The 17,689-nt window shown below is 34.3% G+C and overlaps 2 protein-coding genes across 2 annotated transcripts; both read left to right on the top strand.

Annotated features, from left to right (window-relative positions):
• Positions 1–3,890: 3,890 nt before the first annotated feature.
• LOC104889236 (polygalacturonase inhibitor) lies at positions 3,891–5,379 on the top strand. Its single transcript, XM_010674409.3, has one exon. It carries the CDS (start codon positions 4,110–4,112, stop codon positions 5,118–5,120), a length of 1,011 nt encoding a protein of 336 aa, XP_010672711.2. The 5' UTR covers positions 3,891–4,109; the 3' UTR covers positions 5,121–5,379.
• Positions 5,380–14,727: 9,348 nt separating this feature from the next.
• On the top strand, positions 14,728–16,182 carry LOC104889235 (polygalacturonase inhibitor). The gene has a single exon (XM_010674407.4). The coding sequence runs from the start codon at positions 14,919–14,921 to the stop codon at positions 15,927–15,929; it is 1,011 nt and encodes a 336-aa protein (XP_010672709.2). The 5' UTR covers positions 14,728–14,918; the 3' UTR covers positions 15,930–16,182.
• The last annotated feature ends 1,507 nt before the right edge of the window (positions 16,183–17,689 follow it).

Genomic DNA, 17,689 nt, shown 5'->3' with positions numbered 1-17,689 from the left:
CCATGAAAAACTTAAATGTTTAGTATGATGTTTCAGGCATTCAAGCATGAGAAGTACTCCCCTCTAAAACTTTCATTGGATTCCTTTATAATTGAATTAGTATATTTTTCTTAAATAAGTTTATAATGGTAATAATAAAATTCTACACATGATAATTTGTCTAATCAAGATCGCTCATTTTAAATTTAAAATCCTCTACATCATTTATTTATTTAATTTTAATAAATAAGCTAAAACTATGACTAATAGTTATACATTAACAAATTGACAATTAACAATTCACCTGATTTTCGTCAATGTTTTTCTGAATGTTTTAAAGGTCACGAAATCAATAAACAAGATGAATCACTAAAAATATAGTGAGATTAACTAAAAGTAGTGGCTACAATAAACTCAAAAAGTTCTCATTTTTTTATTGGCCACATAAAATTTTGATCAATAAAATTATTTTTAAAACTTAATCAACGTAACTCAATTTAAATGATGAAAACTAATCTTAAGAAAGTGTTTCGGCCTCGAAACTAGTCAAAAGAATAATGTGTTTAGGGTGAGAGTCAAATCCCGAGTGAGGTTAGAATCCCGAGTCTCGTAGCTGCCAATCCTGCAAAACAAGGAAAAACTGGCTCGGGGGTGTTCCTGGGAAAGCCTCTCCGACGCTCTAGTCAGTTGAGATTGTGGTAGAAAGAAAAAGTAATCCAGTCTAGAGAGAGATACTCTGGTTTTGTTATGTGAGAAACTGAGAATTAAATACCTAATCATTGATGAGATGGTCGGTATTTATAATGCTGGGGATTTCCCAGACAGAAAATCCTTTTGGGAAGCATCCCCAGACCTAGGGAAGCCTCCCCCTTTTTAAGGTAAAGCTGTCTTGATCCCTAAAAGCTGATGAATCTCTTTTGACCTAGGGGATCTGATGCCTCAAAAAAGTGTCTTCTGATGTTAATTGGGCCAGGCTATGGGCCCAAACAGAAAGATACACTCAAGATTAGCAAAATGTAGTTCTAAACGGTTATAAATCAAAATCAACAATTTGATGAATTTTTAAATTGAAATTTAGTTGAGCAATAATAATTTCAGTGTAAGAAAAATAAGGCGAAGTAAACCGGGATAATTGAGCACTTGAGCTTGTTGGCGAAATGATGCATGCATTGCTTTTATTTGTTCGAATCATTGCTCCCCATGTGCGCAAGAATCAACCAGCCATTTCCGTACGTGAAGTCAATTTTGCTGTCTTCCAAAAAATCTACATGATGCATATGCACCCTACTCCGTATCCAGTCATCCTTGACTTTATCTGAAAGTATCTGCAACCTGCCGTCATGGGTCCTGCTCTCAGTCTCGATCTTACTATAAACGTTTTTTTAACTCTTTGGTATAAGTAATGAAACCAAAAATTATAAAGAAAAAAATAGTATAAGCACCCTGCTTGCATTGTTGATGAGAAATCTAGCATGTATAAACGTGGGATAACTATTAGCAATAGAATTAAAAAATTAAACATCATTGTACCAACCAACAAACATTTCTTTCATTTTGGCCATATTTGGTGTTAAATTTCAGATTACATGAAATGAGCTTGGTCTGAGTAACCCAATAAGAAGGATGAGAGTTTAGCCCACCTATAAGCTCAAGGAGGTACTAAAATCAATTGGTGATAGGAGGAGTAGCTCCTAAACTTATAAAGTGGTTTAGTCTTTCCTCTTTCTCCAATGTGGACACTCACATGTGATTAAGGGTGCGTTCTGTTCAACTTAAAAAATTAAGTTTCAGGTCCAATACGTTCAGATAAGTTCAGATAAGTTGCAATAAGGTCTAATAAGTTCAATAAGTTCCAATAAGGTCCAATAAGTTCCAATCAGGTGCAATAAGTTCCAATCAGGTGCAATAAGTTCCAATCAGGTCTAATAAGGTCCAATAAGTTCCAATCAGGTCTAATAAGGTCCAATAAGTTCCAATCAGGTCTAATAAGGTCCAATAAAGTCCAAATAGTCAATGTTTAATAAACATTTGTATTATTGTCCACTATTTTGTTATTCATAATTTCATATCACTATTAGCGGATTATGTTATTATTAGAATTTTGATTAAAGTACCACAATGATTATATAGTATTATACTTGTATTAGTGTCTATTATTTTATTATTTATTTGTATTATGTCTATTATTTTATTATTCATATTACTATTAGCGGATTATGTCATTATTAGAATTTTTTTATTAAAGTACCACAATGTATAGTATTATACTTGTATTATTGTCTATTATTTGATTATTCATATTGCTATTGAATAATATTATAATCATGGTCAAATAATTAAGGTTAACAATAATAATAATAATAATAATTATTATAATTACAATATTTTGCAATTCGTCTTTAAATAACTAGAGATAACATATTTTCGTTACTAATAACTATGAAAGATATAAATGTTATCAATTGATTGCTTCATTATCATCACTGGAGTATCTTTCTTTTGCTCATCTTAGATTAGTAATTACTAGTATTTTATAAAATTAATTTTTTGATGTTCTACTAGTGTTTTATAAAATTAAAACATACAACACTATTAGATATATTAGTGATGAAAGATATGTATAGGCAAATATATAAATAGTAATTTTTTTGTTAAATTAATTATCATAAGAGATAATTAATAATCATTATTTTTAAAGGACGAATTATAATAATTATTATTCCATAAAAAATTTTGAGGGTAGTATTTACGTTAGTGGTAATATTTATGTTATTCATGGTCAATGTTTTTGTCTAATAAGGTCAAATAAATTTCAATCAGGTTCAATAAGGTCTAATAAGTTTCAATCAGGTCCAATAAGGTCTAATAAGTTTCAATCAAGGTCAATAAGTTCCAATAAGGTCCAATAAGGTCAATCAGGTTCAATTAGGTCCAATAAGTTCCAATCAGGTTCAATTAGGTCCAATAAGTTGAATCAGGTCCAATCAGGTCCAATCAGGTTTAATAAGTTTCAATAAGTTCAGTTCAGGTTCAATAAGTTCAGTTTAGATAAGTTCCAATAAGTTCAGGTCCAATAAGTTGAATAGAACGCACCCTAATGAGATTCAACATTTGACAACACTAGATAAAAATGACCGGTAAACTAGCTAAAAACCTGAAATTGAAAATATTATAGTTGAAACTGATAAGGTGCTGAAACTAATAAGATAGTTGATTGCATTAACGGTTTGGTAGCACTAATTGTTGCAGTTGGTTAAATATTTTTCCCATTGTAAAGGTTAACTTATATATTTCAACACTTTTCCCTCAAAACAAATTATGTTCCGACACTAATTTTTTTTTATGTACTAGTACTATAATCCAAAAGTGCATCTTCCTATTTGCAAATTAAAGCATATGCACCCTGCTTGATCTCTTTCGCATTTGCAGCATATGCGTAAATCTGCCATTGAAATTTGAATTTAGTTAAATGGGTGTGCTCACTACTAACTGGTGCTTTGGGCCCTTTCTCACGACTCTCAGCCTTCCATCCACCACCTCTATCAACATCACAAATAGTCCAATGATTAATTTTTGAAAGTGCATGGATACATCAAGAATTTCGTAAAACCATAGGATTACCACCTACCGGTGAAAATAAAATCCATATTGCATTAAGGCTAGGTGCATTATTGGACGGTTATGGGGTTTTTTTGGTAGATATTGAAGGCTCGTGCATCGAATAGTACATAAAGAAATATGGGTGGTTTTGATTAAGAGTTATGGATATGGTTTTGCTTTTGATACTCTTTTTGTAAAGTTTACAGATGACTCATTATGGCCTATCGTAAATCATATCTTTCGCATTTGCAGCATATGCGGAAATTTGCCCTTGAAATTTGAATTTACCGGAAATTGGAGTGCTCTCAAGCTCACTACTAAGTGGTGCTTTGGGCCCTTTCTCACCACTCTCAACCTCTCATCCACCACCTCTAGCAACACCACAAATAGTCCAATGATTAATTTGTCTTTTCATACAACAGTAGAGCAATTCTCATACTAACACTCCCGCCTATAAAAACCCCCCAAAATTGTTGCTTCATTGCACCAACCAACAAACATTTCCCTCTTAAAACAAAAACTAAAACATAATGAGTAGTAGTACTCATCACAACCAACTCTCCCTCTTCTCCATTGTGCTCCTCCTCCTCCTCTCCTCCACCCTCTCCGCGGAGTTATGCCACCCGGACGACAAACGAACCCTCTTCAAGATCAAAAAAGCCTTTAACAATGCCTACATGTTCGCTTCTTGGACACACAACACAGACTGCTGCGGATGGTACTTAGTCACATGCGACGAAACCACACACCGCGTCATCACCCTCTCCGTCAGCAAAGACGACGAGGTTGCGGGCCACATTCCCGACACCGTCGGTGATCTCCCTTACCTAGAGCAGCTCATCTTAACCAACCTCCCTAAGCTCACCGGCCCAATCCCGCACGCTATATCCAAGCTTAAAAACCTTAAGTACTTGTGGCTTAGCCATAATAATCTCACGGGTCCAATCCCCGACTTTGTTGGCCACCTTAGTAAATTAACCTACATTAACCTCTCCGTTAACAAACTCACTGGTCCTATCCCTGCCTCGCTATCCTCACTTAAAGAACTCGGTGCGCTCTTTTTGGAGCGCAACCAACTCACTGGACACATCCCTGAGAGTTTCGGAAAATTTAAGCATCACACCGATTTCTACGTAAAGTTAGCTAAGAACAAACTTTCAGGACCTCTTCCGAAATCTTTAGGAGATCCCAATTTCGCGCTTTTAGACCTTTCTAGGAATTCGTTTACAGGTGATGCTTCAATGTTGTTTGGGAAAAACAAGGATTTGCAAACAGTGGACCTTTCTAGGAACAAATTTTCATTCGACTTGTCTAAAGTTGTGTTGCCAAGGAGTTTGTTTCAGCTTGATTTGAGCCATAATATGATTTACGGGGGAATACCATCTATGTTGCCGACGTTGCCGAATCTGTATAACTTTAACGTGAGTTATAATCGGTTGTGCGGTCGGATTCCTACAGGAGGGATAATGAAACAGTTTGATAAGTATGATTATGCTCATAACAAGTGTTTGTGTGGCTCTCCCTTGCCTCGTTGCAAGTGAATCATGTCGAACTATTGACAGTATTCAGTACCACTAGTCCACTATATACCACATAGTAGACTAGTAGTAGTATGAAACCATGAAGTTGTTGTTTATTGTTTTCCAAATTGGAATTTGAAGTGTCGGTGTGGATTTTGTTATTCATTTCTTGTCAATTCGTTGGCGTTTCAGAACTCATCACCCGTTTTTATCTAGTGTCATGTGTTTATTGTGCACTTCTATGGTATCTTGTATTAATAAAATTAACTATCTTTTCCGACATGATTTATTTATGGATTTTATTTGAAAAGATCCTAGGTCTCACTTGTTTATTTGCGCCGCTCAATATTTATTGATATCAATTATTCTTTACTCCCTTCGTGTCCTGAAGATCTTCCCTCTTTCCGTTTAAGTGCGTTTCCAAAAAATCTTCCTTCTTTTACTTTATTCCTTATTTGGAATTTTTTTCCCTTTTTACCCTCTCATGTCTCTATCATATGGTTCACATTACATTATTAATTCAATTTTACTCCATTTCTCTCTCCTACTTTAACCCCTTTTATTTATTTATTTATCTTAACCCCTTTCTCTCTCCTACTTCACCCACCCTATACCCCGGCTCACACAAATAGATCTTCTTGGTATATGTAGGAACAGTAACAAAGAATATCTTTAGGAAACGGTGGTAATACTTTTTTAATTTCTGAATTTGAGTATCTAATGACGTTTTTCATTATTTGAGTTTAGTTGATTGAGCTACTCCTATTTTTTATGTTCTTCGATTTAGAAATATGAGAAAACTTCAATACATACCTTAATAAGTTACTAGAATCCTTATTTTTAAAATCATAGAAGATTAAAAATAGAAAAATAATACTCCTTTCGTTTTTTTTTACTTGTTACATACTTACATTGTTGTTTTCACTAGTTTTTAGGAAATGTCCCATTCAATCTTTTTTGTATACTTTTTTACCTTCTTAATATTAAATGAGGTGGATGAGTCTTAATTTTTGAAAGAAAAAGTTGTAAAAAAATCTTTAATTGCTAGGAAAAGTACAAAACAAAATATATAATTATTTTGTTTTGTAGGCCAAGTTTATAAATAAGAAAAGTTAAAATAATATAGCAAATAATAAAAATTTAACTATTTTTAAAAAATGTAACAAGTAAAAAAAAGAACAAATAGAGTAAATAAACATCATTTTTGTCACGCCACCAAAAGCGAGTACTCCCTCCGTTTCCTAAAGATCTTCCCTCTTTCCGTTTAAGTGCGTTTCCAAAAGATCTTCCCTCTTTTACTTTATTCCTTATTTGGAATTTTTTTTCCCTTTCTACCCTCTCATGTCCCTATCATATGGTCCACCATTATATTATTAAATCCATTTTACTCCCTTTCTCTCTCCTACTGATATGTCACATTTATATATAGTTTTTAGATGCATTTTGATTGCATTTAGAACTCCTTTTAGAGCATTTAGGTGCATAATGGAATGAATTACGTAAGTTGTGCTCTACTACTCCCCGTTTGCGTGTTTTGATCATTTTCAGGTTACTTTGATGCAAATTGATTATGATTACCTAAGATCAAGCCTATTAATCATTGAAGATGAAGATATATTGCTCAAGGATCACAATGCATCCATTCGGGACAATTTCGAGTTAGAATGAAGCAAAGAGTTGGTGAAAGAAGTGTCAAAACTGACACCTGTTCACTATTTTGACCATAACTTTTGATATACAATTATAATCACGAAATTCCAATTGGGTTGGAACAAGACTTCAAGGGCTTTCCAATGATAGGTCACACGCCCAATCCGACATCTGGTTTGAGAGATACAGCCTTCACAAGTTGACGCAAAAATGTTTCTCCGCCCGGTCGACCGGGCGGTTTTGCCCGACCGGGCGAAATTATTTTTTCACCAAAATTCAAGGAATGTTAGCCCGGTCAACCGGGCGACCAAATGGGAAAATTTGCTTACGCGCCCGACCGGGCGGGTTCGCCCCGTCGACTGGGCGGATTTGGTCCTTTGTCGTAATATGCTGATCACCGTCGCCCGACCGGGCGGATTTCGCCCGGTCGACCGGGAGGTTTCTCGAGGCGCGTTTTTTCGGGTTTTTTAGCCGGTTTTTGTAAGAAGTATAAATAGGTTTTTGATATTTTCGAGAGACATCTCTATTTTCTACGTTTTTAGGGCCAAACACTTAGTTTATTCTCTCTAGTTTTGTTGAACTTTTCATTGGAAGATTATATAGATCGTCGATTTCCTTTTTCATGTTCTTCAATCATTGGTATTCTTCTTACTTATTTAATTTATGAATTTTTTACTTTGATTATGTTTATTGGTTTTATTATAATGAGTGAGTAGTCTATTTCTAGGGTTTAGAGAGGGAAGCCATGTTTATACCTTTTTTATTGTGGTTTATGTTCTTCAATAATTGGATTGAATTAGAATAATTCCTTTGATTTGTTATACTTGTTTAATTCATGTAATTGCGCAATATCATGAGTTATGTTTAGCTAATAAGAATTAGAATCGAAAGATCATATTCATTAGAGGCTTATTACAATAGGTAGATTTGATTATGTTGAGCGACCGTACTGGCATATGTTAATCTAGGAGTTGTTAATGCCTGACCAAGGATTAACGAAATACTTCATTTATTCGAACCTCAATCCAAGTGTTGTTGTAACTATATTATATTGATTAAACTGGTATAAGCATGGTGGACCGATCGATTGCCCTAGGTTTTAATTATTTGATAAATTCCATTTTCTGCGTTCTAGTTTATCTAGTTAGTTATTAATTCTCAATTATTTTCCTCTCTGGAATTAGTTAGATAATTGAACATAAATCTGTAGAACTCCTCTCCCTGTGGATCGACCCGTATTTGCCAGTTTCTGCAAACAGACACCGTGCACTTGCGGTATATTTTAAAACCATCAAGTTTTTGGCGCCGTTGCCGGGGAGACGGCTAGTTTCTATAGCTTTTGATTAATTATTTGACTATTTGCTGTCTCATTGGAACTTCAAGTTCCAATTGAGGCCATCTCACTGCACATTTTTTTTGTTTCTTTTATGCCCAGGTCTAAAAGAACAGGTATTCCAGTTCCAACTGATCCTGATCTTGAGAAAACCATCCGGCAGCTCAAGAAGACACAAAAGAAGAAAAGGCAGTCTGCTAATCAGGGAAAAACCACGGAAGAGCCAACAGAACCAATCATGCCTCCTAAGTCATGAATCTTATGGGGTACCTTCTCCTGGCAATGTTCCCACAGGCCCTACTATGCCTGATATACAAGCAGCAACTTCGAAATCAAGCCTGCCTCATCAATATGATCCAGCAGAATCAGTTTGGTGGCATCCATCTGAAGACCCTCAAATCATTTACAACGGTTTCAACAACTGTCGTACCTTAAGCACCAAGGGGTCACTCCTGATCAGTTGAAGGTCATGGTCTTTGAATTTTCATTAAAGGACAAGGCACAGAAGTGGCTGAACGATGTTAATGAAACTGAGTGGAGTGCTATATCTGAAGCATTCCTGAAAGAGTACTACCCTCCCACCAAGACTGCAGAAATAAGACACAAGCTTGCCACCTTCCAACAAGAACCCGATGAAACACTGAAGGAAGCATGGAATAGGTTTAAGGATCTGCAGAGAGAATGCCACACCACAATCTGGAAAGTGGTTCATCACCCAAGCATTCTACAATGGTCTACAACCTTACAAGACGATTGATTCATCTGCAGGGGTGTCTTCTTAGATAAGGAGGTGGATGAAGGGTATAATTTTCTGGCCAACTTAGCAGCGAATGATCATAGTTCTTCCAGGACTATTACAAAGAAAAAGTTGGATGATGATGCATATGCCTTGTTGTCTTCACAAGTAGCCCAGTTGAGCATGAAGATGGACTCACTAAAATCTTTGCAATCTAGTACTCCTCATATGAGTATTAATGCGATGTCATCCGTGGCTCCTATTACTTCTTCCTTTTGTGAAGTGTGCGGTGTTCAAGGCCACTTTGGTCATGATTGTTGCTACAATCAACCTGATCTGAATCAAATGCCTTAAGAAACAGTAACAAGGAAGATCTTTAAGAAACGGAGGGAGTAAATGATAATATTATTAAAGCAACATTATATCATGGACCTAAAACCATGATGACTATCAGACTCATTTAAACTTAAAATTTTATCCAAATAACTTAGGACCTTAACACATATTCCAATTGAAAAATAAGTATCTCCTTTTGGGTCAGGCAAATAGAGGTTCTAAACTCATTAATCTTTTAATATGCATATTTTCAATTGAATATGTATGTTTGTCTTTTGAATTTATAAGTACTTCATGTATAATAAAAAAAGATATATTATTATTTAGAGGCTAATTAATTGTTCTAAAATAAACTACTAGTTGTGTACTCCCTTCGGTCTTTATTAGTTTACCCATATTCTTTTTTGTGATGTCTCTTATTAGTTTATCTCTTTTTTTTTCTATTTTTGGAATGGGACCACTAACTTTTCGTCACACATACATTCAACTTTAATATAAAATATAGTTTATCTTTCTTTTTTATGACCCACAACATTATTTCTCCTAAAAATATGTGCAAAAGAAAGAGATAAACTAATAACGACCAGAGGGAGTATTAAACCATCTTACCAAACTTTTTTAGTCATACCAACTTCTAAACTTTTTTCTTAACTTTAATTTATACTACATTTTTTTACTAACTTCTAATTTGTATAGATATTTTACTCTTCAACTATTGGCTTTTTCTAATTCTTAAAAAAAACTATTTGTCTTGTAAGTAGAGATGGCCAACAGTGTGGGTCAATCCAGCCCATCCAGCCCAGCCCACCTCGTGGGCCGTGTGGGTCGGGCCAGCAAAAAACCTGGTCCAGCCCAGCTCGAACCGTGAAATTGGTAGGTGGGTCGTGGGCCAGATTTCTTGAGCCCAGCCCACTACTAAAACCGCCCAGCCCGGACCATGAAATCGGTCCAACCCGACCCATGAACCAGACCAGCCCAATCCAAGTAAATATTGAACAAAATTGTGTATATTTTAATTAAATTGTATATATTTTAATCAAATTGCATATATTATAATTCAATCAAATTTGAAAATAATAAAATTATTCATTAATATTAATATTTGTATATATTTTTAATTTATTTAAAATATTTTATGTAACAATAATGAATAATTTCAATGATTAAAAAATTTTGAAAAAAAAAATTTCATGCCGGCCCGTCAGCCCGGTCCAGCCCACCAGACCCACGAACCGTGAAAACCGGTAACAGACCGGTGTGGGCAAAGATTTTTCAGCCCGCGGACTAGTCCGCCCAGTCCATGAATTTCACGGTCCGGTCCTGGACCGTGAAATCTCATTCCAGCCCACTACGACCTACGATCCGGTCCGCCCAGCACGCACCAGTGGCCATCGCTACTTGTAAGACCGCCAAATCTTCATAAAGATCTTCTGAAATTCAAACAATTGACATACACAAAATCAGACAGAGAAGATTATGATTTGTTGTTAAAGGGTGGCATAGCCCCCTCTTATCCACTCATACTCACGGAATCACGAGGCCGCAACCCTTATCAACCCCACATATGAAGTACCATGGTCCATGCATGATTGCTTCTGCTTTCCTAAATAAGCACATGTTTTTTTAAATAACTACTTCTAGGTTCAGATTAGGTATCGAGTATGGAAAAAATTATCTTATTAATATTGTACTTTAAATTATTGATTGTTAACATTAAATACAATTTGACTAGTGGTTAAAACTTTAGTATATAAACTTGAAGTCATGGGATCAAATCTTTTACTATGTAATTTCTAATTTTTTATTATACATGGATTACATAAAGTAAAACACCCCTAGAGAGAATGCCATGTGACACCATTCCTTGTTTAGAAACCGCTTTTTAATATATTTATATAAATATTCTTCTTTCGGAGCAACCGATACAAAATCCCCCAAGTTAAGTACTACTTCATGTCCAAAACATTATCTCGAGTTCTTCTCTTGAAGACGAACAAAAACGAAAGATACACAATGTAAAGCCACCACCACCAAGCCTCACTCATATGTATCTCTCATTTCCTCCTACTCCTTTCCTGTACGCTTTTGGCCGAGCTATGCCACCTAAAGGACAAAATAAAACCTCATCAATTTAACTGAAATTTTGGAAAATCTTCTTTGATTTTTGATAACAATTAATTTTGCCAAAATAGTTTATGAACTTAAACAATTAAAATTTTGTCAAACAGTTTAGCTAATCAGCTACCTTATCAGTTATAACACATTATCGATTTGGTTTTATCATATCAGTTCAGTTTATGCAGGGCCATTCATGAATATAATTGGACCAAGGGGAAAAAAATAGGACCTCCTAATACACGAAATTGAAGCAAAATATGATAGTTTATAGGATAACAAATAATTGAATATTGACTCATTAACATGTGTCATCAGTTATTTCTTCAGCCAAAAAAATTTCATCTCACATGGTTAATATCTATAAATCTATAAAAACTAGATCAACCAGTATATTGACAAATAAAATCATAATTTCGAAATACTCCCTCCGTTTCCTAAAGATCTTTCCACTTACTGTTCCTACAGATACCAAGGAAAATCAAGTTGTGTGGTGCATGGTGTGAGTAAAGTAGGAGAGAGAAAAGGGTTAAGATAAATAAACAAATAAAAAGGGGTTAAAGTAGGAGAGAGAAAGGGAGTAAAATTGAATTAATAATGTAATGGTGGACCATATGATAGTGACATGAGAGGGTAAATAGGGAAATTTATTTTGCCAAATAAGGAATAAAGCAAAACAGGGAATATCTTTTGGAAACACCCTTAAACGGAAAGCGGGAAGATCTTTAGGAAACGGATGGAGTAGAAAATTAAATTTAAAGCTTAATGCACTTTATTATTGGATGCCTTAAAATAATTATTAGAAATCAAATATACTTACAAATAACAATCAACAATTTAAACTGAAACTGAAAATTTTTGTTACACTTTGACTTTTGTATCTTCTAGCAATCTACTTTGATCATTGATATCTTAGTTATTCATTAGTGTAAAACAAAGATATAAGTATTATTTTGTCTCTCACAATGCAAGAACTTTTATCACATATAACATTATGTTACTATAAGATAGTTTACGTACATTTAGGGTAGAAGCATAATATATAGAAGTATATATATCCATTATTATAACTTTAGAGGCTAAATTTTTTTATTTTATTTTTATGATATAAAAGTAGTACATGTAATATCATAATGCAATCATATAGATTTAAGTTGGTAAACACTAGAAAATTGATAACATAAAATTCCTAATATTTGACTTTGGGTTGTGTACACTATATTTTCATATAAGCACTATTAACAAATATGAAGGTCTATAAGAAATAAAAATCATACTCCTTTTTACTAAAAAAAATTGAAATATTATGTACAAAACTTTTTAATAGGTGGTAGATAGAAAGTTAAAGATTGAGATTCATGGATTTGGTAATCAATAGAAGATGGCAAGAAAAAGTATGGGTTAAAAATAAATAATAAACAAGCAAGTCCAAGTCATTGTAAAAAGAAAATCTAAAAGCCCATAGAAAAAAGAAAATCTAAAAAAAGGAAGTAATATGGAGAACAACATTTAAGACAAAGAAAAAATATAACCACGCGATTTGAACGTGAATCTCGCGTTCCCACTAACAAAACTAGGAACTCCACTACTAACCTTTGCTGGTAACAGGATGAATATAATAAAGATCTACTAAACTTGATTTAGGGACCCTGGGCGGGCACCCCGCCTGCGCAGGCCAGGGTCGGGCCTGAGTTTATGTTCATCCAGTATTGTCAAACAGAGTTAAACTAGCGTGCAAAAAAAGAGATTACAGTTGTTTTGATTATGCGTTATAGGCGGTTTGATTGCTTTTCTCTTCCATGTGATTTTACTGTTAAGTACTTAAGTCTCTCATTTAGAGGCTAGTTTGTGTAAAGTGTTTTTATCTCGTTTGAATTAGCTTATTAGTGAGAATTCATAACTCTTAATTCATTGTTAAGTAGCTATGAACTCAACTATTTGTCATACATTTTAAAACTACTATTTTGGCATGGGAGATTTTCCGGGTCTGTACAATTATCAAATATATTATTATTTATAAATTTCACCTGTCGAATGCAGAATTGAAAAATAGATGGTGTGGCATCATAAGTTATTTAAAAAAACTGATAAGGAATTGAAGATAAAATTAACAATTATAATGAAATAGGAGTAAGAGAATGTTGTTACTTTAATAAAAGAAGTTTGTCTATGTCTTTATAGTTACATCTGATTATAAGACTTTATTAGGTTTTACTTTGAAATATTAAACATTGAATTTATCGTAGATTGGTGGTTAAACTCTCACATTTCATTCCAAATGTCATGTATCCGACTTCTAGTAGATACACATTGTTTAATATTTTTAAATAATATCATGTATAATAGAAGGTTGAAAAGAGTGCATGTCACGTGCACATACATTGAATAGTGTCATGTGGGCACAATTTCTTTCATAGGAACGCCGTCTTATAATATATTTGTATCAAACGGTGTTACCAAACTTTTTTAATCATACCACTTTAACTTTTAATCTTATCTTTCTTAACTTTAGTTTATATCATGCTTGTAATTACTACTTTTTAAAAAAAGTTTGACTCTTCAACTATTGGCTTTTTCTAATTCTTTAAAAAATTATTTGACCTGTAAGGCTGTAAGAGTATGTACAATTGGACCCTCCAAATAGTTCTCCAAGTAGTTCTCCAAGGAGAGAGAAAATGGAGAGCCACCTCTTACCCAACAATGGGGCTCTTGGTATGTCTTGGGTGTCTCTCCATGGAGACACTTTGTAAAGTGGCTCTTGGGGGAGATACCTTTGAGGTTGAAGGAAAGATAGCTCTCCAATATTTGGGGTCCACATGCTATTACAATTACTTAAATTTTCTTTTCTTCTTACCACCATTTAATGATTTTTTTTATTAAAAAAAATTGTAATAATTACTATCCCAACAACTATAATTTTTCTTTATTTATAAAATGAGCCTAATATTGGATATATTTCATACACATCTACTATTTTATTTAATTTATGAAATTAAATATTAGCAATCAAAATTAATATTTAAAAAAAAATTCCACATTACATAAATTATGAAAAAGATAATTTTTTTTGTAATTATATTTAATTTACATGAATAACTTATTTATATAACTTTAATCATAATATAAAATGAAGTTCATTTATTGATATGGGGACCACAAAACAATGAAGAGTTGAATGGAGAGCTCTTTAAATAATTTTATTGTTGTTGGGTGTTTTTAGACATAGTCTTAAGAGTAGCTTGAAGAGAGAGAATAGATGAAAGAGAGTGGAGAGCTAGTTGGAGAGCCATGTACTACATTCATAAAGATCTTCTGAAATAATTAAAACAATATTCAAATGACATACACCAAAACAGACATAAAAGATTATGATCTTTTGTTAAAGGGTGACATAGCCACCCCTCTACAGTCTACAGTCTTCACCACTCATACTCACGGGGCCATAACCCTCATCAACCCCACATAAAAACCACGCTGCATTATTTCTTTCCTAAAATAACCACATGTTTTTGAAATAGTATTCTTCTTTCCGAGTAACCGAGGAGCAATATTCTTGTAAGAACACTCCTATTAAACCCCCCACAATAAGTGTTACTTCATGTTCCAAACATTCTCTCTACTTCTCTTAAACAAAAACTAAAGATACACAATGTATAGCCACCACCACCACCAAGCCTCACTCATCTCTATATCTCTTTTCCTCCTACTCCTTTCCTCCACGCTTTCTGCCGAGCTATGCCACCCACAAGACAAAAAAACCCTCTTCAATATCAAGAAAGCCTTCAACAACGCCTACATTTTCGCCTCATGGACTCATAACACCGACTGTTGCGAATGGTACTTAGTCGAATGCGACGAAACCACCCACCGCATCACCTCCCTTATCGTCTCGAAAGACGATAAGGTTGCGGGATCTATCCCAGACGCTGTGGGTGACCTCCCTTACCTTGAATCACTCACTTTCCATAAGCTCCCTAAGCTAACCGGTCATATCCCTCAAGCCATTTCCAAACTTAAAAACCTTAAATCTCTTACACTTAGCCACAACAACCTCACGGGTAGTGTCCCAGACTTTCTTAGCCAGCTTACTAAATTAACCTACATAAACTTTGCTGTTAACAAACTCACGGGTCCAATCCCACCCTCATTATCCTCACTTAAAGAACTCGGTGGGATCTTCTTGGAGCGTAACCAACTCACTGGACACATCCCTGAGAGCTTTGGAAAGTTTAAGCAAGATGATTTCTACCTTCACCTAGCTAAGAACAAACTTTCGGGACCCCTTCCGAAATCTTTCGGAGCTCCTAACTTCGCGTCTTTAGACCTTTCGAGGAATTCGTTTACTGGTGATGCTTCAATGTTGTTTGGGGAAAACAATGATCACTTGCAAACTATCAACCTTTCGAGGAATAAGTTTTCATTTGACCTTTCGAAAGTCGTGTTTACGAGGAGCTTGTTTCATCTTGAGTTGAGCCATAATATGATTTATGGGAGTCTGCCTCCGGTGTTGGCGAAGTTGCCAAATCTACAGCAGTTCAATGTGAGTTATAATCGATTGTGTGGCAGGATTCCTAGAGGAGGGGAATTGAATCGTTATAATAAGTACGATTATGCTCATAATAAGTGTTTATGTGACTCTCCCTTGCCTCCTTGCAAGTAATCGCGCACTGCATGAGTGCGTACTATGTCAGTCCTCATAGTATGAAACTGTGAGGTGGTTGTTTATCGTTTTCCTAATTTGAAATTTGAAGTGTCGCTTTAAGGTCTGGATTCTGCTTTCTATTTCTTGTCATCACTCTATGAATAATTTCAGAACTTATTGCTCCATCGAGTACTAGCGACAGTGTGGTTTGTGCAATTGCTATATGTTTGTATGAATAAGACAAATTATATCTTGTGAGAGTGTTGATTCATTATTGATCTACTCTCTCCGTCCAAAATACTCTTCACACTTATCAATCCACGTAGTTTTAAATGATAAGTTGTTGTTTTGTTATCAATTTTTATTTTATTGAAAAGTAGATGTGATAGGAGTTAGTAGTTAGTAAAATTAGTATTAGAGCAACTCCAGCGGATGGAGAGAGGTCCCAGCTTGCAATTCAACTAAAGTCGGAGCTACTTGCTTTCTTATTGGAGTGAAAAAGATGTTGTAGCTTGGCAAAACCAAGTAGCTCCACAAAGCAAGTAGTTTTGTTTAACTTTTCGTAGGCCCTACTTGTACCTTTCCATCTTACTCTTCAATTTCCATTTAGTAAATGCAATTGTAGGACCTACAAAAACTACAAGGTGTTGTAGCTTTCCATTGGGAGAGGGTGTAGCTTAGAAATATTGTAATTTGAAAATATGATGTGACACACAAAGCTACAAGTGGTTGTAGCTTGTCATTGTAGTTGCTCTTATTTTGTTTTAAGGAGAGAGAATGTGGGTCAAGTTAGAATTGATAGGTAATAAGAGTGGTATTATTTTATTTGGAGGAGAGATAGTGTGAGTCAATAGTTAAAAGGTATAATGATTAAAATAATAATAGATCATGCTCTAAAATAGAAGTGTAAAGAATATTCTAAAACAAATAAAAAAAAGTGTAAAAAGTATTTTGGGACGAAAGGAACACTTTCTTGCTTTTAAGTTTGAGTAGTTTTATTCTAAGGAATTGACATGTTTGGTGGTGGACAACTTTCAACATTAATATATTTATGTTGGAATATGCTTCGGAATCAATTAGTTAATTATTTTGTTCCCAATTTCTAGTGTCAATAAGAATGGCGGTAAGAAAATAGTTTGAAATAAACTTAATGCAATAATGGGATATCCATATATTAGATAATATATTAATTTTTGGGTTTGGGCATGATCCCAGGTGGTATTATTTACCAAACTTTATATGTATTTTATGTATTCGTATTAAAATATAATAAAAATACTCAACATTTAAAAGGTACACATATAATAATGTGGACATTTAAAATATGATTAAAAGTTCGTTAAGATGTATGGTAATTGTGCTATGTATAATAGCAAGATGTCACGGGTTCAAATCTAATAGCAAGATGTCATGGGTTCAAATCTTGTTGTAAGTCAATTTATTTTTGTTAGTTGACATGTCATATGTACACCTTGGACAATTATATAAAGCTAGAGAGATGTCATGCGGAGTCTATACGTTGTATGACATGCCCTTTAATGTATTAGTAGTATAGATGTTAGTGGCATTAACTGTGGATATGATTGCTCATTGTTGGAATTAGTTATGTTTGATTACTATATAAAGACTTAGGCCCTATTCTTTTGGACTTATTTTCAATTCAGTTCAGCATAAATCAATTCATCCAAAATAATTTTAGTTCAGTCTAGTTCAGCCAAAATAAGTTCAGCTCAGTTCGGTTCAGTTCAGCCAAAATAAGTTTAGTTCAGTTCTGTCTT

Source organism: Beta vulgaris, chromosome 3 (genome assembly GCF_026745355.1).
Source record: "Beta vulgaris subsp. vulgaris cultivar EL10 chromosome 3, EL10.2, whole genome shotgun sequence".
Taxonomy (NCBI): domain Eukaryota; kingdom Viridiplantae; phylum Streptophyta; class Magnoliopsida; order Caryophyllales; family Amaranthaceae; genus Beta; species Beta vulgaris.
This window is presented reverse-complemented; position numbering and strand designations above follow the sequence as displayed.